This window comes from Pezoporus flaviventris, unplaced genomic scaffold, assembly GCF_033815535.1.
Source record: "Pezoporus flaviventris isolate CSIRO_AGI_PZ_B2104156 unplaced genomic scaffold, CSIRO_AGI_Pfla_v1 ptg000006l, whole genome shotgun sequence".
Taxonomy (NCBI): domain Eukaryota; kingdom Metazoa; phylum Chordata; class Aves; order Psittaciformes; family Psittacidae; genus Pezoporus; species Pezoporus flaviventris.
Genome location: NW_026892554.1, coordinates 20,160,475 through 20,181,683, shown reverse-complemented (window position 1 = coordinate 20,181,683; position 21,209 = coordinate 20,160,475). Strand labels below are relative to the sequence as shown.

Below are 21,209 nucleotides of genomic sequence, written 5' to 3'. Positions count from 1 at the left end.
TCGGGCTCCTGCTGTCTTAAGAAGAAAACAGCCCTGGGGTGCCACCGCTGTCACCCAGGTTGGCGATGATGTGCTATGTGCCAGGCAGTGCTCAAATCCCATCAGAAGAGCGTGGGTTTAATCCTGTTTGATTAGCAGGCAGGGGATGCAACAGGGTTTGAGCATCCGAGCGCACCGAGTGGCCCTTGGGGCAGCTCCAGATGAAGACAGGGACTCACCCCCCTCTCTTTGCCAGGATAGAAAGGCAGCAGGGTTCGGCTCCTGGGGAAAGGGATGGTGCCCACACAGCTTCAATGGTGTGGGGAGAGGCCAGGACACCTACCAAGGACGCTGCTTGGGCTGGCACCAGGCATCCTTCCAGCCAACGAAGGCAGGGTTAAGGGACACAACATGGGAGGAGGTGATCCGGCACCACCTTGGACACCTACCTTTGGTGCTTCAGTTACTCTATGTCCAGTTTCAGCACACATCCTTCATGGGAACCATGGGTTAGGGCCAAAAGTTTTGATGGGAAAGCAAACTGAGCAGCTTAGCATCAGATTCCCTAAGGTGAGGATCAGCTTTGGTGCCGTCACCCCCAGGTCAAGCAGATTGTACCACAAAGCCCCTGCTGAGCAAGGTGAGACCCAAACATCACCCAGAGACAACCCCCCTGTCCGGTCTGGTTTATTTGGGCATGGGCACCAAGCACACCCGAGCATAGGAATGAGGTATGTGATTTATTAACCTTCCTGGCCTCGGCAGGGCCAAGTGAGGTGTAAAACTGCTTTCTATGGGTTCAAGCTCAGCTCACTTGGAGGGGCACCAGCCCCGGGGAACTGCTGGCTTGGAACAAAACAAGGGGTGGCAGCAAGAGGCGCCAGGTCACGAGTTATGGGGAGCAGAACCCAACCGGGTCTGCAACCTCACAGCCCGGAGAGGATGGGGTTTCAGCCTTCACAAAACCGGGGGGAAAGGAGTTCCAGGGTCAGGTAAGGGGAGTCAGGATCAGAAATGAAAGGGAGAAGCTGGGGATGGGCTTGGCAGTAGGGACCTTCTCCATGGGGACACCACACTGAGATGGGGGTATTTCCTCATGCTCGGTGTGGATGAGGACCCCTCCACACACACAAGCACGCCCATTCTCCCTCTCTCCTTTCTCCCCTGGTGCTGGGGACTGGTCCCAGCCATGCCATGTGTCAGAAAGGCAACTGTTGAGGACTGGTGGGCTCGTTGCAGGAGTGACTCCTAAGACGTTTGAGATGGCTGAAGGGTTCAGCTTGGCTCCTCAGCCCTTCTCCATGCAGGTCAGGCTTGGAGGTGACCCATTTGTCCTCACCTCTGCACCGTGGTAGTGGCTCAGCACGGACCTAAAGCTACAAACCAGCCCCCATCGCTGCTGGGGAGGGGCAGGAGGTGCCCAAAGCTCCCACCAGCACAGGAGGAGAGTCAATGGGAGACAGGGATGGGATGGAGTGCGCATGGGAGGCAGAGAGAGGTGGGGGGGGTCTCTGGAGGTCAGGGCTCGGGGGTGCTGAGCTGGGTGCCGTTGGCTGTGGGGTCGCAGAGGGCGGTTTTCCTGCAGGCAGTCAGCGCGGGGTTGTTGAGGAGGGTGTAAGCCAGCCACCAGCGGGCTCGGCTCTGCTTGAACCGGGCTCTGCTCGGAGGCGCCTGCTTGTGCTGCATCAGCTGGATGCCTGCGAGGAGAGGGGAGGAGGAACGACTTCAGCCCCAGCTTCCCCTCGCTCCCATCTACACCCATAGGAGCCCTATGGTGCCCTTGCACATCAGAGGGACAGGAGTAGCTCCTAGGATGGAGATGATCACATGCGACAGCCACAACCCCAATGGCCCCTTTACCCATAGGCACCATCAGCATCCCTAGAGGAGCAGCAAACCCGACCGCGATGATGCTGCCCCGTGGTGCTGGCCGTGCATCACGCCGGACGGGCAGGGGAAGGTCTCACCTTCTTCCACGTTGCTTGCCCGGAGCCCCGATGGCCCCTCGGGCCTGGCCAGCTGGAGAAGCAGCAAGCAGAAGGCTTTCATCACCGGGTGGGACTGGCTGACCTCAATCTTCAGATAGTGGCAGTAAGTGTGGTAGCCTGGGGGGACACAGCCCACAGTGAATGAGAGCAATGGGGCCAGGCTTCATGGTTCTCCCCTCCCTCCTGCCCTGGAGCAGAGGGGAAGGTTATTTCCTGGGCTCCATCTCTGCCCAGCCAGAGCTGCTTTGCCTTCAGAGCTGCTCCCCAAGATCATAGCAGGAAAAGCATGGGAAAGGAGAACGCTGGGACGATTCAGCCTGGAGGAGAGAAGCTGCTTGGAGACCTCAGAGCAGCTTTCAGTGTCTGAAGGGGGCTACAAAGATGCTGGAGAGGGACTCTTCATCAAGGACTGCAGTTACAGGACAAGGGGCATTGGGTTAAAACAAATGAAGGAAATTCAGGTTGGATCTAAGGCAGAAGCTCTTCCCTGTGAGGGTGCTGAGGCGCTGGCACAGGGTGCCCTGAGAAGCTGTGGCTGCCCCATCCCTAGCACTGTTCAAGGCCAGGTTGGACAGAGCCTTGGGCGACAAGATGTCCCTGCCCATGGCAGCGGGTTGGAACTGGATGATCTTAAGGTCTTTTCCAACCCAAACCATTCCCTGATTCTATGTTCCTTCCCTGCTGCCTTCAGCACAGGAAAGATGAGAGGCCACTGCCCATGGGAACAGGGTCTGGCACTGCTGAAGCCCAGAGAACCGCAGAAGAGCATCACACACCCTTGGGGATGGGTAGAAAAGCAGGACCAAGCAGGCATCAGAAGCTCCAGTTGTGCCCCCTGCCCATGTCTGAGCACAGGCAGTTTGAACCCCCCCTCAATGCAGGCAGCTCCAGGTGATGGAGGAGCCCCCAGTGCCCCCATGTTCAGAGGTGCTGTGGAGGGACTCCTCCGTGCCCTACCTGGGTCGAAGGTCTCCACGCCCCGGTTCAGCAGGCTGATGTCCAGCTGGCAGAAATGGATGGAGTTATAAAGGCCGGATATGAGCATCCTCCAGAGCCCAGCCAGGACGCCCACCAGCACGTTGATGGGGAAGAGCAGGTAGGTGGCTATGTACAGAGCTCGCCTGCGGAGGAGGAGGAGTAAGGAACACAAACACCATGGGATGGGAAGCACGGCCCTTCCCTGCCAGAGGAACCGCCGGCCAAAACAAGCCTCCCTCCCTCATCAGCAGACACGGGCCCCGTCTGTGGTGTCTCCATCCCATGGAGAGAAGCAAACACCCTTCCAGGCGCTTGGAGAAGGGACAGCCTGATGTGCCATCGGGAAGCTCGGCTTTCAGCACACGTAGGGTCTCCATTTCTCCTTGAAGACTTAGAAATGAGCTAAACCGTGAGTGTGGTGGTTTGGGATGAGGGACACTCGCTCCTGTGGAGGCTGGATTAGCCTACAGCAGCCTCACTGCAAGCGGTGGAGGTGGTGGACATCCCTTGGCTGGACACCTAGATCCGTGTGTCACCCTGGTCTTCAGCTTAAGGAGACAGCTTCAGCAGTGACACCATGTACAAGGAACCACATCTGCCAGCAGCATCTGAACCGGTCCAGCTGATCCTGAGGGATCTGGGCTTCCCCTGAGGCTTGCAAATGGGGGTGGTGGGGCAGGGCATAGACTTCACCCACTTCACCCCACTGAAATGAAGGCTGTCAATGGACCATGGCCCTCTAAAGCATCTAAAGAAGCCTCTCTGGGAACATGGAGCCACTTGGACCCCTCAAACCTACAGGTTTGCCCCTCGAGCTTGTGGCACGGAGGACACCACAACACCAGGGACAGATGTAAACCCAACACAGCCCCGTGCCCTGGACTGGGGAGGGATCAGCTCTGCCCCAGGGACCTCACCATGCCCGTACCTGTTGGTGAGCTCCTTCCGGAGGGGATGCTGCTCCAGGAACTGGTACTGAGCTGCCAGGTTCTGCGCAATGACGGCAACCACCAGGGTCAACCAGAAGGGCCTGGATGGGAGGGAAGAGGCCAAGAGGAGGGCCCCAAGCATGAGGCACCATTACAAGCAGCAGAAACCTCCAGCAAAGCTGAAAGAGCCCAAGATAGAGCCTCCCCTTGACAGAGCATCTCACACCGTGGCCATGGCACCCATTTGGGTCTTTCACCCCCTCCCTGAGGGCTGTGAGCACCCACCACATGTTCCGAATGATCCTGAAGAGGTAACTGTCAGTGCCCGACTGGAGAGGGATGACGAAGAGGAAGGTGAACCCCACTGAGCAGATGAAGAAGATCACTTGTTGGATGAGGAGACCTGCGAGGGAGACACGAGGAGAGGATGGAGAAGCAGAAGATGGAAGAAGTTCTTGCTTTTGTTCCTCAACCAAAGCTTGTTGCTGAGCACCATTTTAATCCCATAGAAAGCCTGTGAGATCCATCCCTGCCTGCCCTGCTCCCAACACATGGGATTTAATTACACATTCAGCCTCTCTTATCACTCCCCCCATTATCCCTGCTGAGAAGAGGCATCACTCAGTGCTGCAACTCTGCTGCCTCATCATAGGAATCAGCCTGAGCTCTGATTTCTGATCATAAATCACACCCAGATCAGCAGCTGCTGCTGCTCCTTGGGCTCGAGCTCGTGCTTCACCTCCACTGCTTGGCTTTAATGACTTGAAAGCCAAGACCCTTAAGCAGCAGGCAGACGCGTGGTGACACGGTGAGATGCAGCCAGCGCTGCACTGAGTACTGGGGGGCCAAAGGAAAGCTGCTCCACACTGGCAAAGGGGTGCAAGTTGCTCCTGGGGTGCTCCCCAGCTCCTACCTCCACACTGATCCCTGCAACCTGCCTCCAAGATGGGTCTGGTCTTGCAAGGATTGGTCACCAAGAGGCCTGGTGGGCCCCCCCGTCCTTCCATCACCACCCTGGACCCTCAGGTTGCCCCTGGGGCGCTGAGATGGTTGGATATTGTGTGTGCATCACTGCCTAGTGTCACCTCCCATGGGGCAGAGAGGCCTTAAAACGGCTCCAGACCATGGTGGGGTGAAGATTTCTACCCCTTTGGATGTCCTTCACTCATCCCTGGGGTGTCCAAACCCCCCCACCCCACCCCAGGGACACCCTGGCTGTGCTGGGGAAGATGCACAGCGAGGAGCATCTGGGATGTGAAGACTGGGAGCGGAGGAGACAGACAGTCCTTTGCATGAGATGGTGTGACAGCTTCTCCAATCAAAATAGCTGGGATTGAGCCAAAACAAGTCACCATTCCCCCCCCTTCCCTTTTTAACTCCCAACCATTTGGTGTTCAGCATGGTCCTTCCTGCAGGAGGACAGATTGTGTTTGGGGAAAGAGGAACAAAAGCCTCTCTGCAGCTGGCCCTTTGTGAAACGGGACAAGAAAGGGGGACAAGATGCTCAAACGCTGGGTATGATGTGCGAGGAGGGGGTCCACCCCCCATCCACCCACCCCATCCTGCCCCAGCACCCTTTACCCAGGCAGGCGAAAGCTGTCTGGAAGCTGGCAAAGCTCATCCAGCAGACGATGGCTTGTCGGGATGGGCGAAGGATATGGGCTTTGTAGAAGACATCCAGCACCGCTCCTTGGTAGAGAGCCTTCAGGTTGCTCCTGGGGAGACAGACAAGCTGCATCCTGGCTTGGTGGGAAGGGGAAGAGGAGCAAGGACACCGTACCTGTGCATCACCAGCGTCCTCAGGAGCATGGCGCAGGTCAGCAGGCAGCACAGCACCAAAGAGCAGATGTAGCACACTGCAGAGGAGCAGGGGGAGATGATGGGCTATGACTGTGGCCGTCCACGCAATGGGATTTGACTGCAAAACCTATCTCAGGAGCATGGCAGGGGGCCGAGTGATCGATGTGACCGTGCCTCAATTTGCCCCCTACCCTCTTTGTGACACAGGGATCTCCATCTGCCAGGTGAGTTGGTGAGGCAGTGAAAGGGAAGGGGAAAGACAAGCACCCAGGGCAAATAAAGCAGTTGGGTTAGGTCAGTGCTGGAAAAGCTGTAATAAGCAGGCAGTGAGATGGAGAGAGCCGAGGAGATGCTGCGGGGTAAAAGTAAGAGGGAGAAGGGAGGTTTGGTAGGAGAGGTGGAGATGTCAGGGGGGAAAAAGAGGATGAGAGGGACTCGGTGACTTGGGAAAAGACATAAAAGCCTCCCCCGAGGTTGGTGGTCCCCCAGGGTACACCATGGAGGGAGGGGGAACCCCTGCCATCCCCACATTCCCCATCCAGGGCCATCTGCTCGATTCCAGCACATCCCAAAGCCCGCAGCCGAAGGGCAGCATCTGCAGCACATCGCTGCCTTGGCACCAGGCATCCGCGGCTGCTTTCATGTCTGCACGGCCGCGGCTTCAGCAGCTGGGTTCAACTCCCCCTGGAAGCTCTTCCGTCAGCATCCAGCTTCCTGGACCACCCTCGGGGCCGGAAACCTCCCTGGTACGTTCGGAAACCCTCCAGAAACCACCTCTGGATGCAGGGCCCGGCTGGGAGCCCACCTTCCAGCGACCACAGGTAGTACTTGACAGTCCTGAGCTCCTTCTCCATGTCACCAGGGGCAGCGGGGCTGTCCGAGGGCACCAAGCCAAACTGGACCAACAGCACCACGATGTCCTTCGTCATTCCTGCCCGGATGATCTGGATGGTGGGGACGACGGCCACCAGGAGCAGGAGGGCGACCTGTGAGAGAGCAGTGCCACGTGAGCCCCTGGTCACGGCATCCCATTGCTGAGCCATCGTCTTGGCTTAAGGACTTAAGGCTGCCTGAGCCCTGGAAGCACTGGGCCGGCTGCCATGAGGGATGGTAATGCCTCAAGGCATGCAAATACCATTCTGATAGCCAAAAGTGTGGTGTGGCAATGCCCTCTGGGCTCCTCTGCCTCAAGAGGACACAGCCAACAGGGAAGGGAGGGGGTTCTGCTCGGCATTTAACCATTGGCATCACCTGGTAGACAGCGATCATGGCTGTGGTCACGGACAGGACGAGCTTCAATGGGATCCGGAAACCTGTAAGGAAGAATTGGAGAGGAGCTGGGATGTGGGATCACAGGGAAAGAGTGGAGCAGGCTGCAGGTCCACCCTAGCCAGCAGCCAAAGCAAACACCCCAGTGAGAGCAGTGGGACAGGGCGGTCAAGTAGTAACTGCGACTTCTCCAGAGCAATTCCACAAGGATATAGCTGGGAGCGGTGTCTCCGTACTCCGCAATCCCTTGAAACCTGGTCACAGAATCCAGGTTCATGCTGCATGGGGAGCCCTGTCCCTCAGGGTGCCACCTTCTGCGACAGCTCCTGCTCCTCCCATGGGTGAAGGGGGCAAGGAACACTTCCCCATTCCGCTTAGGGATTTTAACCCCTTATCACATCCTCATCAAGCGCCAGGCTGCACTCTCAGCACAACCCACACCTGAACCTCACTGCTTGAGCCCACCCATACCCCATGGCGGGGTCCTTTGCTCCCCACCCCATAGCACAGCAGTGTGTGCACAGCCAGGACACGGCTGCTTTGGGGAAAGAGCCAGGAAAGGCATTTGCTGTCCCAGGAATGCGATGCAGGCGGTGTGTGGAGCCCGTGCCGCAGCCAACCTTCCTCGGGAGTGTAGATGTAGGAGCGTAAGTACGTCTGCACCCTGGACAGCAGGCTCTCCTCGAGCTTTGTGGAGCTGCAGGGGGAAGAGGAGGGTGAGAAGCTTGGGAGCAGGGAACCTCTCTGCCCCCACTGTGAATCACTGATGGGGCAGTGCTATGGGAATTGCTATGGGCAATGGGAATTGCTATGTTATCCTTACCTCCCCTTCTGAGGGCGTTTGGACAGGACAGCCTTCAGGTACTTCTTGTAATAACCTCTCCCTGGCACCTTCAGGAAAGCAGCAATAAGTTGCCTGCTTTGAGCACAGGAGTGTGCTCACAGTGAGCAGGGAGAGGTGACTCTGCCTTCTGGGGGACCAGAGCATCTGCATCCCATCTAGCAGCCATCTCCTGCCGCAGACATACACATGATGCCCCACAGCACCCTCTGTTGCAGGAGTCCGTCACCCACAGGGATAGAATCATAGAATCATAGAATAGTTAGGGTTGGAAAGGACCTTAAGATCATCTAGTTCCAACCCCCCTGCCGTGGGCAGGGACACCTTACACTAAACCATATCAGCCAAGGATGATGGATTCCCAGCCATAATGAACATGTTGGAATGGTGCTGGCAGCAAATCTTCCAGCATCACAGAAGGTGGAAGCGAACGTGCCTTGCTCCCATCAGCAAAGCAGCCCAAATGCCGGCACACCAGTAGGACAGCTGAAACCCTCCATTCCCATCAGCCAGCTCCCACCAAGGGCCTGGGGTCACTTCAGTCCACACTTGGGCTGGCTGCTTATCCTGAAGTAGGTTTTTCCTCCTCTCTTCCCAACAAAGCCCCGGCATTTCCCAAAGGGCTGGGGATTATCCAGAGTGTTGGGAAAACAAGGCAACCCCAGTCCCAGCCTGAACAGGATGTATTGATGCTTTAAGCCTCTTGCACTAAGGAGTTTACTCCAAAGATGGATTTTCCACTCCCTCTTCAAATCCAAGGAGATAAAAAGAGCCGCCATCCCTGCCTTCAAAAGAGGGATGGAGAGGAGGCAGCTCCCAGTGCTGGAGCAAAGTGGGGACCACATGGCCTGGGAGCGCCCAGTTCCCCCAGTCCCGAGGCAGGCAGAGAGCTTCTGGGGCAGGGGGACCCCCAAAACCATGCAGGTCCATCAGAGGGGTCTCCCATTCATCCCCACCAAGTCACCCCATAGATCTGCATTACCTTTTCCAAGGTCTCCTCCTGCCCGGTGAAGCTCTTGATGAGCAGGGCTGGATACCAAAGGCTTAAGAGCACAAGGCAGAGGATGATGGGGATGTACGAGAGTGTGGAGTAGTACCTGTATATCTGGGGAGAAGCAGAGATGTCATCATCCCACCCCAGTCCTGGGTGGGTGACACCTTAATGTCCCTTGAAGGAGGTGATGAGGAAGCCTTGGCCACAGCAGCCTCCCTGCTCCTTCCCCAGGCAGAGGGACCCATACCTTTGGTGACTGGGGACAATCCACCTTCTGCCAGATGTGGACCACGCAGTGGCACCAGGAGAGCAGGCAGCCCATGAGGTAGCTGGCCCTGTGCCGGAGGGTGGCACAGGCCATCAGGGGGTAGTAGAAGGCAGGGTAGTAGAGCAAAGCCAGGATCTTCCAGTATTCTGGATGGGAAGAGAGGAGGGAGAGCAAAACAGGCAAGAAGCAGCGCTCTCAGTAGGGACCAGGGTGAAGAGGCTGCGCAGGGTGACACCCAAAGCTTCACACCTCCTGGGTGGGGAGGAGCGCGATGCTCACAGGGCAGGAGGGTGCTGGCCTTACCCCGGGTGCTCTGGGAGGAGTGGGTGATGAGCGGCAGAGGGTCCGTGTCCAAGACCAGCACGCACAGGGAGGAGAAGAGGATGCCGAACACTGCGGCCACCAGCCCGCGGTTGCCTTCCTCCTCCAGGAAGTTGGCTGGGCTGCAAGGCAAGGAAGGAATGAGCCTTCCACCAGGCCACGGGCACCCTGTCCTCACCATCCTCTGCCCCAGAGCTGGTTTAGGTCCCGTGCTGCACCTCAAGCATCCCTCCACCCACTTGGCTGAGGGGTGATGGGGACCGGGTACCTGAGCAGTCCTGGGACACCATTCCAGCAGCTCCGGTGGAGACTCCTGCGCTTCACCAGCAAGGACAAGCCCAGGAGCACGGCCAGCTGCCAGAAACCCAACCGAGGGAGCAATAAATACATGGGGTGGTGTCTGGGGGGGGGGGGGTTGGAGGTGCTGCAATGTGATGGGAACCTCCAGGGAGACACCACCTCCACCCAACAACCTCTATTCAGCCATGGTTGAAGCAAGGCAGGTGCTTCTCAACCTGCTCTGATGAGCTACAGGCTCTGAACACCTCAGTGGGACCATGATATAGAAATAAATCAAAGCTTTCTACTGATTACAGTCTAGGGATGCTTGAGTCCCATGTCAGAGCAGCCCAGCTCAAACCTCGCTCCAGCTCAAGCTGAAGAGCCCAGATCTGGTATACGGGAGTAGATGGGCACGACCCAAGCTGGGGGGCAGCAAATACAACATCAGGGCAAATAACTCATCCCATGGGATGGGGCAGGTACTTACGGAGATGGGTGCCATGCACATGTGATACAGTCTGGGAGAAATGGTGGGGTCACAGTCTGGGATTGCACTGGGAAACATGCTACAAAGGGGAGAAAGCCAATCATGTGCTGTTGTATTTAGCCCCAGAAGGGCAAAGCAAAGATGCAGCAGGGATTTCTGTCTGATGGCCAGAAGGGGTAAACCTCCAAAGAGCTGGGTTACACAGCCAGGGGTGAAGTCACCCTCACAAGATAACTTACGATCAAGCAAGCAATAAAGATAACACCCGGGAGCAGCCCCAAGCTGATCCCCACAGGGTCTGGGTGACCTCCTTCCACAAACAGGGATACCGAGGCCCAACAGGAGATCAGCAAGGAAGGACGAAGCCCAGTTTACCTCTCTTATACTCATTTCCACCCTAACTCTGCCTTTTCAAGGGATGCAGCCTGCACAGAGCAGTTCCTGCTCCCTGAGGCACTGCACTTGTTAAATGTCATCTGGGGGGCTGAAGGCCCCTTGTAGGGTGTTTCAGCGCCTTTCCCATGGGATAGGGACCAGCCGCAGAGCTGTGGGACAGCAGAGGCGATGGAAGCCTGGGGTCGGTGGTGCCGCATCCCCAGCCAGCCAAGGCCAAGCAGATGTGCCAGGCTTTGCTTTATTTATTCCCCCTCTGGCCTCCACGGCACCCCTTAATCTCTGCTGTGCCGCAGCCCTGCTGCTCTCCCAAGGCCAGGAGGGACTGTGCTGGCTGCAAATCCCTGTGCCAGGGAGCCGGACATCCTGAGCCCCATAACACACAGTGGGGGGGGCCCACACGAGCCCTCATGGCCATGGGGTGGGCAGAGACAGGAGCAAGGCTGCAGGGAAGGGTCTGAGAGTGGAATGAGGATTCCTCAGGCATCCTATATCCAAGGCTGTCCCCAGCCTGCCAGTAAAGGCTGTATAGGACCAGCTGACATTAGCAAAGCTCTGATTTCAGGCTTCTTTTCCCTGCCCTTGGATAGGGCAGAAAATTCCTGGTGTCCAAAAATATCCCAGCTCTGGAAACTGAGGACACACACCCGCAACATTGAGAGCACAGGGACACCAAACCCCTTTTTGGGCTTCAGCACCTAAATCCAGAGCACAATGTGGAAGATTAAGGGTGAGGAGGATCCCTTAGAGCTGGTCACCATTGGGATCTACTCCTGCTGACCCTCTGGGTTGGGTACCAGTCAACTGAGTGGTATAAAACTCGCTCAGAGAGGATTAAGTTAACAGAGAGACAATAGGTGCTGATAGATGCGCCTTGGGATGCCCAGCTTCACATTGGATAGGTCACCCTACTGCTCCATGCTTCAGTTTCCCCTCCCTAGAGCACTTCCTTTATCCTTGATAAGGATATGAAGTGCCAGGTCCTTGCTGTGAGGTTGAGCCCTGGGTTCCCATCCCTGAGGCAAGCACCCATAAAGGAATGAAGCAGTTTTAGGTGGCCCAAAAGAGCCTTTTCCATCACCTCCTGCTCTCCCAGGCATAAACGCTGGGACTGGTGCTCAGGGGAGGTTGCTCCACACAAAGGGGATGTGGCAGCTGGGCAGGAGGCTGGCTGCTGCCCAGGGTGACCCAGCAGGGACAGGGGACACGTGGCACCCACCGGTAGGGCTGGACACTTACTCATCCTGTGGCACGGCTGGCTCCATGGTTTCATAGATGTACCAGTCAGAAGCGAGGTCATCGGTGCTGGCCAAGCTGCTGTCCAGAGGAGCATCCTGCATCCCACCGGAGCTGTTGGCTGCCATGGCTGTCTCCTTCCTCCCTCTTCAGGCTGGGGAGAGATGGGGAGAGGCAGCTGGAGGCAAGGTGAGTCCTCCTGGGCTCTTGGAAATGAAGGGATGGAGGCGCTGAGCCAAGAGGCTTTATCTCCTCGGGTCACTCCCGCAGACAGGGAGGGAACAGGGACTGGGAGCCTTCCAAATCCAGCCGTGCCTCCAAGGATCCAGCTTTTATCTGGACTCAGGGGGAGGCAGAAGGGATGAACCCCCCTTCCCCGAGCGCTCCGGGCACACCTCATGGTCCCGGCCGCTCCCTGCCCGCCGCGGGATGGATGCTGATAGACTCGGAGCCTTTGTTTGGGTTGCGGAGCAGCCTTTACGCCAGCGGCTCTGAAACCAGCGCAAGGTCAAGCGTGGGGCTGGGCGGCGCAGGCTGGCAAAGGGAGGATGTGATCTCCCAGCCACGTCCCCAGTGCCCCTCTGTGCCACAACACCCCTCAGCCCCATCCCTGTGCAGCAAGGAGAAGGAAGGAGGCTTTGTCGCGGTGCCAGAGCCAACAAGCTCTCGTCTCTCCTTCTCCCCTCTATTCTTTGATGACTTTGGCTCAGACAGCCCCACACCCTCTGCTCCATCCCAGAGCTACACCGCACAAGCTGCGACGTGCCCATCTACCATCGCTATGGGAAAGGCAGTGCCCAAAGGCGTCCCCAGGTGCCAGGCAGTGATGCTCAGAGCAGCCTCCAAGCCCCAGGAGCCAGCCCAGGACCTGGGGACACCTCATCCCGCAGCACAGGGACATCTCCAACACCTCAGGGCTGCTCTAAGGGGGTGGGTAGGAGATGGATGGCTGAGCCAGCAGCTCTGCTCCGGGCTGCTGTTTGTACAGCTGGTGTTCACCAGGGACCATGATGGATACAGCACATCAGCTTCAAAGAGATTCCCTGAACCAAGACTGTGGCCCTGCAGGTGGCCCTGTCTCTGGACAGACAAATGGCACTCGCCACCATGGCCCTACTGCCCCATGATCTGATGTTCCACTGGCGATCATGTCCCCAGCCAGGTTCTGGCTCCCCTCCAGAGACTCTCTCTAGGTCAGGGCATGAGACCTGGGACCTTCATCTCCCTTCCCATAGGGACAAAACTCAACTCGATAGCAGGTCCCCCTTATGCCAGCATTTGGACCATGACCATCAGGGTGCTACAACCACCACCCCACTCCCCAGTGGAGGAAGGATGGACCCATCAGCCCCAGCAGAGCATCCAAACCAGACCCCATCCTCAACCCACCCAGCACATCCCAGCCTCAAGCTATTGACTCTGCAGCCATCCCCTGGCTCTGCCTGCGCAGGGAAGCAGTTCTGACCTCACCTCCCAGGAATGCAGCACTCAGTAAAAAGGTAGAAGGAGCTTGTAAAGTTCATAGCAGTGAGCACAAGTCTGCAAGCCCCTTCCTCCTCCCACTGGTCACCAAAGGCTGCCAGGGCTTGAAAGCTGAGGCTGGGGTTTAGGAAGGTGAGCAGCTTCCTTCTGGGGATGCAGTTTTACCCCCACCAAGCAGCATCTGGGTGAGGGACCAGCTCCAAAAGCCACCAAATTGCCTATGTCCCTCTTGTGGGGTCACCTGAGGAGGGGCAACCAGCAGAGAGCAAGATCTCCCACCACCAGTCCTGCCATTACGTGAGATGATCCACCTCTGGCCGAGCCAGCGGATGCCACATTGCCAGTGCCCAGATTTTCAGCCTCTTGAGGACCCGGAAGGCAAGGGAAAAGCAGGAAGGAAAGAAGGGAAAGGCCCAGCCAGGGACATGGTACACGCAGCCATCAGGAGCCCTGCAGGCAAGCCACAGCCTGCATCTGCACCGGGCGGCAGCATCATGAGAGCAAGCTGAGAAGCTCCCTGGGTGGTGTGCGAGGTCCCTTCCAGCACATCCCTGCTCATAGCCACATACACACCCCCAGGGCTTTGCTGCCCATCTCTGGCTGGGGATGGGAGCAAGACAGGTCAACACATTCCCAGCACCACCTTCAGTCCTTCATCCCCTCCCACTCCTCTTCACGAGATGGATCCTGTCCCACTCTAGGTCACCAAGCCACCATTGTGTTCCCCCAAGCAGCGTGGCAGCATCTTGGTCACCATTGTGAATGGTCTGCAGAAATCAGGAGGTGCTCCAGAGCCTCCAACCCATCTGCTGAAACCCATCACCATCAGGTGAGCCACCGCAGTGCGAGGCTGAACAAGTGATGCTGTGACATGGGGACATGTAAGCCCGGTCCCCAGTGGGTCTGTTATTGCCCCGGCCAACAGGGCTGAAGCAGCGCTGGAGGAGACACCCCCCTATTCCTGCAAATCCCAGTGTCAGGGAAGGGAAGGAGAAGGAAAAGCAGGTGGGATCAGCGGGATCAGCAACCCCTCTCTGCCCTGGGCTTCCCCGAAACCAGATCCCTTTGCTCCTCCACATAACCTCTGCTGGAACAGGCCGGGCCTTTGATCGCAGCAGCCGAGTCCGAGATTGATGGCTTCAATAAAGCTCCTTCATATTCTTCATTTCCCACTATCCATCACACTCTGGGGAGCTTTTGCATCCCACCACTATGAATTAAACTGGGGAAGGGGGGGAAGAGAATAGGGGAGTCCTAAGGGAATGACCCCCCCTTCCCTCCTCCCATTCAACCTAATGGTGATGCCTTATGTACAGCTTTTAATAAAAGTGATAAAGATCTCATTGCAAACTGCTCAGGGAGTGGGGGGGAAGTTGTTTAAGTGAGATCTCCTCTAATTCAATTGCCGTTCAGGAGCCACGCTGGTCCCAGCAGAGCCAGGTAGCACAGGGATGTTTTAGAGGACATCGAAGGGAAGATGGCATTCTCAACGGTGGGTTTAGCGGGTCCAGATGATGCTCAGAGATACAAAGCCTGGTGTCACATCAGCACAAGCTGAGCCAGCCAACTTCATCCCCAGATCCACCACACTCAGAGCCCTAGCCCCAAAATGAGATGAGAACAGGGGGGTTGCAGCCTCCCATCCAGGAAGGGCAAGGGGGCAGTCGGTCCCATCCCTTCCCTCCACCGCTGACCTTGGGGCCCTCCAAGCACCGAAGATGCCAGGTCCAGCCCTTGCCCGGAGCTTCCTGCAGCCTTTGATCATCCTGCAGGGAAAGCAGCCCTTTTCCCAGCGTGCTGATCCCATGCTGCTCCCAACTTCCCCAAACACAAGTGCCAAAGAGCCCACACACACACACAGACACTCTCTGGACCATCCAGCCGGAGCCTGGGACCTCCGGGAAGCGGCTGCTCACCCTTCAGCCCCGGGTGCCCGAGAACGCTTAGCTCACTGCACTGGTGAGTGATGCGGGAAGCCGGTGACCGCATCCCAGCCTGCGGCTGCCTCCATCCCCTGGGGAAAGCCCCTGCCCGGGGCAGGGAAAGGGCTGGGGGAAGTTTTTCATCCCGCTCCGACAGCGTTTTCCTCCCTGCTCCCAGCTCCGTGAAGCCGGTTCTCATCCGCTCCAAGCCGCTTCTCCCCTGCACCCCGACCTCAGCCATGGAGCCGCTCCAGCCCTTCCCAAACCCTTTCCCTGCAAGCTGGAGCCTGCAGATAATCAATCCCCCACAGAGATCACAAACACTCTCCCCACAAAGCCCAAGAAGCCCCTTTTGCACTTCCAAAGCAAAGGCAGCTTCAACATCTAAGCCGAGGAGGCTCTTTAAGGTTATTTTTAGGCTCCTGAGACCCCCCCACCCCTTCATTTTAAAGCAAAGGCAGCGGCACCTGCTGCACACACAGCCCCTCTGCTGTGTCAGGAGTTAGCAGAACTGCACCAAAACCTGCTGACAAAGCCATCCGTGGCACGGAGAGCAGCTCCGGGGGGAGGCTTAGGGGCAGAGCACCCCATAACCTCCCCTCCTGCCATGCTGGGGGGAGCGAGCATCCCCAGGAAAAGCTTCCTCCCCCCCCCCCCCCCCCGGATTGCTTCCCAACAGGGAAGCAAAATCCCTGCTTAAGGTTAAGGGCAGAGCTGAGATTTGGGGAGGGTGTGGGTCCTGCAGCCCCAGAGCAGGATTTGCCCCCCCCCAATTTGCTGTAGATTGAAGCGCACATTCCCAACCTGGCACAAGCAACCCCACGGGCTCATGATGCCAAGTTTGCAAGGATGGAAAAGGAGGGGGAGAAGAGGAAAGACAACAACAAGAAGTTACCTTCTTCCAACCAGCCACCTCCTGGCAGGGCACCCGAGGCTTGGCCCAATGGGGGTCCCAGGAGAAGCGTGGCCTCGCTAAGCGGGGTCTAAAGCATCAGGCGCGGATGCAGCCAAGCAAGCTTAGAGGCAAAGTTCAGCGCACCGGGAGCGCGCGGAGGCTGCCGAGGCTCAGGGAACTTTATCCCCTCCATCGCCAGGAGGCCTTGGCTGGGGGCCACCCTGGGGTTTAGGAAACGAAAAGCAACCAACCCCGTGCTCCGCTCTCCCTTTGATTAGGCAGAGCTTTTCGGCACAGGAGGCAGCTTGGGCCAGCCCCCTTCTTCCCCAGCTCTCCGCAGGCTCAGCTGGGTTGTGGCTGCTCCCTCCGAGCCTGGGCTGAGGTTTAGGGGGGGAGCCCAAGGGGTTGAGATGCTGCTGTGCGTCCCCCCTCCATGGGATGCAAACATCGCTGCTTTCTCCTAAGACAAAGCAAAGGGCCAGCTCTGAGTGGGTGTAGGACCTGGAGCCTGATCCTTCACCCAAATCCTGTGGCTGTGTGTGATCTGGGAGGGTTTGGAACAGGGAAGGGAAGTTTGGGGTTGGGTCAAGCTTGGGGAACACCAACACCAAAGCATCCCCCTTGGAAATGGCCAGGTACTGCCCAGAGCTCAGAGGGTGATGGGCACACAGCAGTGGGAAACAGCCTGGAGGAGGTTAGAAAGGGATACTCTGGGGGATGCTTTGCCCCAGGAGTGGGTGCAGGCAGCTGGGAGGACCAGGTAACCTTGCCACACTGTCTTTATCCATCTTCTCCTTGGCCAACACATCCTCCCCACCAGCTACACTCAGTGCAGGAGACAGCAGTGTACAAGCAAAGGCTATAATCTGGACAAACACACACACAGCATGTGACATGTAAGTGACATACATGTGACAGCAAGCGCAGCAGAGGAAAATTAATCCAGGTTGAAGATTTAGCTTAATTTTTAGCCAAAACCTTGTGGCAATGCTGAACAAACTGACCTGCAGGCTTGGTTGGTTGGTTGGGGTGTTTTTAACTCCCTTCCCTGGGATTGCTTCCTGGGAAAACTGAAGGATTAGGGAAAGGTTTAGAAAGAAGAGCTGGTGCTGCTTGTGCTGGATAGCTATGGACACAGGATGGGTTTCCTGCTTCCGACACCTCTCCCAACCCTAAGCAGCACCTGAAGGCTGCAGAGCTCCTCACCACATACATCCTTGGCCTCTTCCCTACACCATAAGCTGTCTCCCAGATCCCTTTTCTGCTGATGGAGAAGAATCTCCTTCCATGCACTGATGTCCTGAGCCTGTTTTGCCCTGTAACAGTGGGTAAGGTGCGCTGGAGCATTGAGATTCAGGAGCAAATCACAGCCTCTCACTGTGCCAATGGGGACCCTTCCATAAAGGAAAGGGCTTTTACATTGAGGAACCCATTTTTGGCCAAACCATGCAGGTCTTGTCACCATTACACAGCTTTCCAAACCCAGACATAGAGCTGACCAGACAGGGCTCCAGCCGAAGGCCACCTTTCACTTTACATCCAGTTTGCCAAAAGCAGACTTCACACTGTCCTAGGAAGCAACTTCACTCCCAACAGAGCCATGGGAACTGGGATTTAGTTTTGGGAAGGTCTCAGCCCCAGGTTTGCCATGTTAAGACGATGGAGGTGGCACCTCCAGACCTGCTGCACATCCACCTTTGGTACAGCTGGGGAAATGCTGCATGAATGAACTGTGCCTGAGATCGGATGGCGGGCAAATGAGCCTTTGATGATGCTGTCATTAACGGTGGCTCTGTAATGTGTTTGCACAAGGAAATTAAGCCTGCTAGTTAAGGCTGAAATAGCTCCCATTTGCCCGCATTAGAGCCTGCAGGGTTTTAATTGAGGCAGAGGAAACATTCAGAAGCATTTGGGAGCTGGAGATCCTTCACACAGGCACCAATATGATCACAGTAATTCCTGCTGCTGTGCCCCATGGAAGCGGCACAGGGTCCCCACTACGGTTTGGGGTGCAAAGGGAGGGATGGAGCAAGTCCCTTCAGAAGGCATTCTGCACAGCAGTGGCATCCCCAAGTGTAACTAACAGCCCAGATGGCCAGGGTTTTGCAGGTGAAACGGCTCAGAGCAGCATCACATACACAGGCAATTCAAGCTAACCCTGAGCTCTCGATGGGGAGAAACCACCTTGGCCCAGCACAGCTCTGCTCTGGGAGCACTGAGCAGTCTCCAGCCATCAAGGGAAGGAACCACCAAGTCCTCCAACAGAGCTAAAAGCATTTATGCTCGCAGCATTCACAAGGAAGCAACCCAGCCATCAGCACATCCATGCACCCCAGAGACACCAGTACGCTTCCCGACAGGCTTGACTGGCAGGGGAATGACTCCCCCCCCTTCCCCATTGCACCAGCTCATGCTTAGCACCACACACAGCACCATTTCCTCCTGCTTTAAACCCAACTCAGTGCCCCAACCCCCTTGGATTAGGACCCATTTCCCTCCTGTCCTCATCCTGACCTCCGCAGCATCTTCACCACAGCAAATGCATCAGCCAAGGTTGTGTTTGGTACCGCAGCCTGTATTTTTCCTTCCCAAATAGAAGCTGAGGAAGCTCCAGAAGGTCCAACCAGCCTCCTTGGAAGCACCATGGAGGTGTGGGAGACCAGGATTTGTTTTTACTGGGTCCATCCTGTGCCCTACCAAAGGGCTCCTTGGAGGCAGTGATTTTGAGACAGGTCTTGAATGCCTCACAAGGCCCCTGGGGTTCTCCCATAGCCAAAGTCTTATGCCCCATGGCCTCAGGTGCTCGGTGTATCCCCCAGCCCTCTCCCCGAGGATAATGTTGTTGTTTCAAGCTCGCACCAGCGTGAAGAGACTGGAATGTGGGTTTTATACAGAGCTGTCTCAGAGAAGGGCCATCTGCTACCCCGGCTCCGGCTCACGGTTCACTGGGAGCATCCCGAAAGCTGTGGGAACGCGCTATTCCCAGCGGCAATGGAGGAATGAGATCTGACAGGGCCAGGGGCTCCTGGTGAGGATCAGGCTGTGCTGTTCCAGCTCCTGCCCACCCCAGACCCTCGGCCCCTTGATGTCAGTCCCCAGATACCCATGGTGGGACTGAGGTCCACATGCTCAGCTGGTTCAGCAGGCGAAGGAGCTCAGCTCCAGCTGCACCAGCAGGAAACATGCACCCATGTAGGAAAGAGCAGCCCATGCACTGCTGAGCTGGAGGAAAGCAAAACCACTTTGCAGCCAGCTCTGATGAAGGGCATCACCCCTGGAAGGCCCCAGACAAGCATTCAGGCACCCCACCAGCCTCAGTTCCCCTTCAGCCATCCCCAGCCCTCACTGCAGCAGCAAGATCCCAGCACTGGGTCAATCCTTTGGTGCCCAAAGCCCAGCAGGGCTGCAAATGCCCGTCTGAGCTGTGCTTGTAAAGAGCCATTGCATCTGCTTGTTGTGTAGATGCTTCGAGCCGTTGGGCAACTTCTGCTCTGGGCTTGTCTGCAAAGTGAGCAGGGGTTAGGATTAGGTGGCTGAATGCCCCGATCCCTTTGGGGAGCTGATCTAACAGCCAAGCACGGCTACATAGGCTCACCCCATGCCTCTCCCTTGGCTTACCTGACCCTGTGCCACCAGCAAAGGCACACTTGCCCCAAAGACAAACCCCAGAGCACCAGTGCAGGCTTGGCTGCCCCGTCCCATCAGCAGGAGGTCAGCAAACAGCCCAGGGGTGCAGGAGGAGCAGGACTGTCCCACCGGAGTCAACACCACATGGAAGCAACCTGCTTGGCTTGCACCATCCTCAACACCAGCATCTCCCAAAGGCTCTGCAACGTCCAGCAAACACCTTTTGTGGTGAGCTTCACAGGGAAAAGGGCTCAAGGAGCCGTTGATTCCCCTCTGCAAGGATGCACGCACCTACCAGCACACCCTGTATGCACACCCACGCGTGTTGCGCTGCTCAGCATCACCCTGGATATCCCAGGTTGTTTGCTGGAAGGCAGCCACTGCTTTACATCTTGTTACCTGGATCCCCAACAAACAAACTGCAGTTGCAAGCCCTTGTGCCTGCCATTGCCCAGGGGCAGCAAAGCTCTCAGCATCTCCCCGTGGCACCAAAGGATGCTTTTTCAAGGACAGGGATCTCTTCCCTTCTCTTGCTGCCTTTGAAAGCTGCCTGCAGAGATGTGAAGCCAACACGTACCCAGGAGCACCCCCAGGCGCTTTCCCTGCTGGGAAGAAGGGAAGAGCAGCAGCAGAGCCAGCTTGGCTCAGAAACCCACCCCAGGGGCTTGCTCTGGGGCAGAGACCTGCAGGATCGCTGCTAACGAGGAGGGTTTACATCCAGATCCCACCTCCATCCCCATGCTGGGCAGGGCAAGGGAGCCTCACGTCCCCCTGCCCCTGCAGCGCTCCCGGCTGAAGGCTGAGGAGAAGACCCTGGACTTCGAGTTTGAGGTGCTCAGCGCCCAGTTTAACCAGCGGGGCCGCTATGCCCTGAGGCTCACGGTGGAGAACCCCCTGCTGCAGGGCTCCAGCGCTGGCATCCAGCTGCGTGTCAACAGCGGGGAGGTCACCCAGGGCAGCACCAGCACCACCGACACCATCGAGCAGAGGGACCTCCACCAGCTCTACTGCTTCCAGAGGAGGAAATTCACCTTCACCCTGCCCAGAGGTAAGGGGCTGGGTGCCATGGGGGTTCCTGGCAGGGGAGGTGGCACAGGAGCACGGCTCTGCAGCATCCAATCATGGAATCAACCAGGGTTGGAAAAGCCCTTTCAGCTCATCCAGCCCAACCGTTCCCAGCACTGCCAAGGCCACCACTAACCCACGGCACTGAGGCCTCGTCTCCACGCTGTGTGAGCACTTGCAGGGACGGTGACTGCAGCCCTGCCCTGGGCAGCCTGTTCCAATGCCTGAGCACCCTCTGGGGAAGGAATTGTTCCTCAGCTCCATCTAAACCTGCCCTGGTGCAGCTTGAGGCCGTTTCCTCTTGTCCCATCCCTTGTTCCTTGGGAGCAGAGCCCAGCCCCTCCTGGCTCCATCCTCTTGTCAGGCAGTTGAAGGGATCGATCAGGTCCCCCCTGAGCCTTACAGTTACTATAGCAAGCACAGCTTGTCTCAGGCTTACAACCCCCTTGTACC

General features: G+C 57.2%; 2 protein-coding genes across 2 annotated transcripts in view; one reads left to right on the top strand and one right to left on the bottom strand.

Annotated features, from left to right (window-relative positions):
- Positions 1-700: 700 nt before the first annotated feature.
- On the bottom strand, positions 701-16,415 carry STRA6 (signaling receptor and transporter of retinol STRA6). The gene is made up of 18 exons (XM_061447339.1): positions 16,065-16,415; positions 11,769-11,919; positions 10,137-10,215; positions 9,636-9,721; positions 9,350-9,489; positions 9,026-9,192; positions 8,767-8,889; positions 7,767-7,834; positions 7,564-7,640; positions 6,926-6,987; positions 6,480-6,660; positions 5,655-5,730; positions 5,456-5,589; positions 4,160-4,277; positions 3,874-3,975; positions 2,925-3,088; positions 1,947-2,084; positions 701-1,676 (listed from the first exon to the last, which is right to left on the bottom strand). The coding sequence occupies exons 2-18, from the start codon at positions 11,891-11,893 to the stop codon at positions 1,498-1,500; spliced, it is 2,019 nt and encodes a 672-aa protein (XP_061303323.1). The 5' UTR covers positions 11,894-11,919; positions 16,065-16,415; the 3' UTR covers positions 701-1,497.
- Positions 16,416-20,380: 3,965 nt separating this feature from the next.
- Positions 20,381-21,209, top strand: part of CCDC33 (coiled-coil domain containing 33) — a 42,521-nt gene continuing 41,692 nt past the window's right edge. Inside the window, exon 1 of the mRNA XM_061447480.1 lies at positions 20,381-20,739. Within this exon, the coding sequence (XP_061303464.1) occupies positions 20,430-20,739 (310 nt within the window). The 5' untranslated portion in view covers positions 20,381-20,429. The remainder of the gene's footprint in view (positions 20,740-21,209) is intronic.

Coding starts and splice junctions, on each gene's coding strand:
- STRA6 (XM_061447339.1), bottom strand. CDS start 11,893: ATGGCAGCCAACAGCTCCGGTGGGATGCAGGATGCTCCTCTGGACAGC. Junction 7,641..7,766: donor AAACGCCCTCAGAAGGGGAG/GTAAGGATAACA, acceptor TTCCCCCTGCAG/CTCCACAAAGCTCGAGGAGA. Junction 5,590..5,654: donor AGGACGCTGGTGATGCACAG/GTACGGTGTCCT, acceptor CTGTCTCCCCAG/GAGCAACCTGAAGGCTCTCT.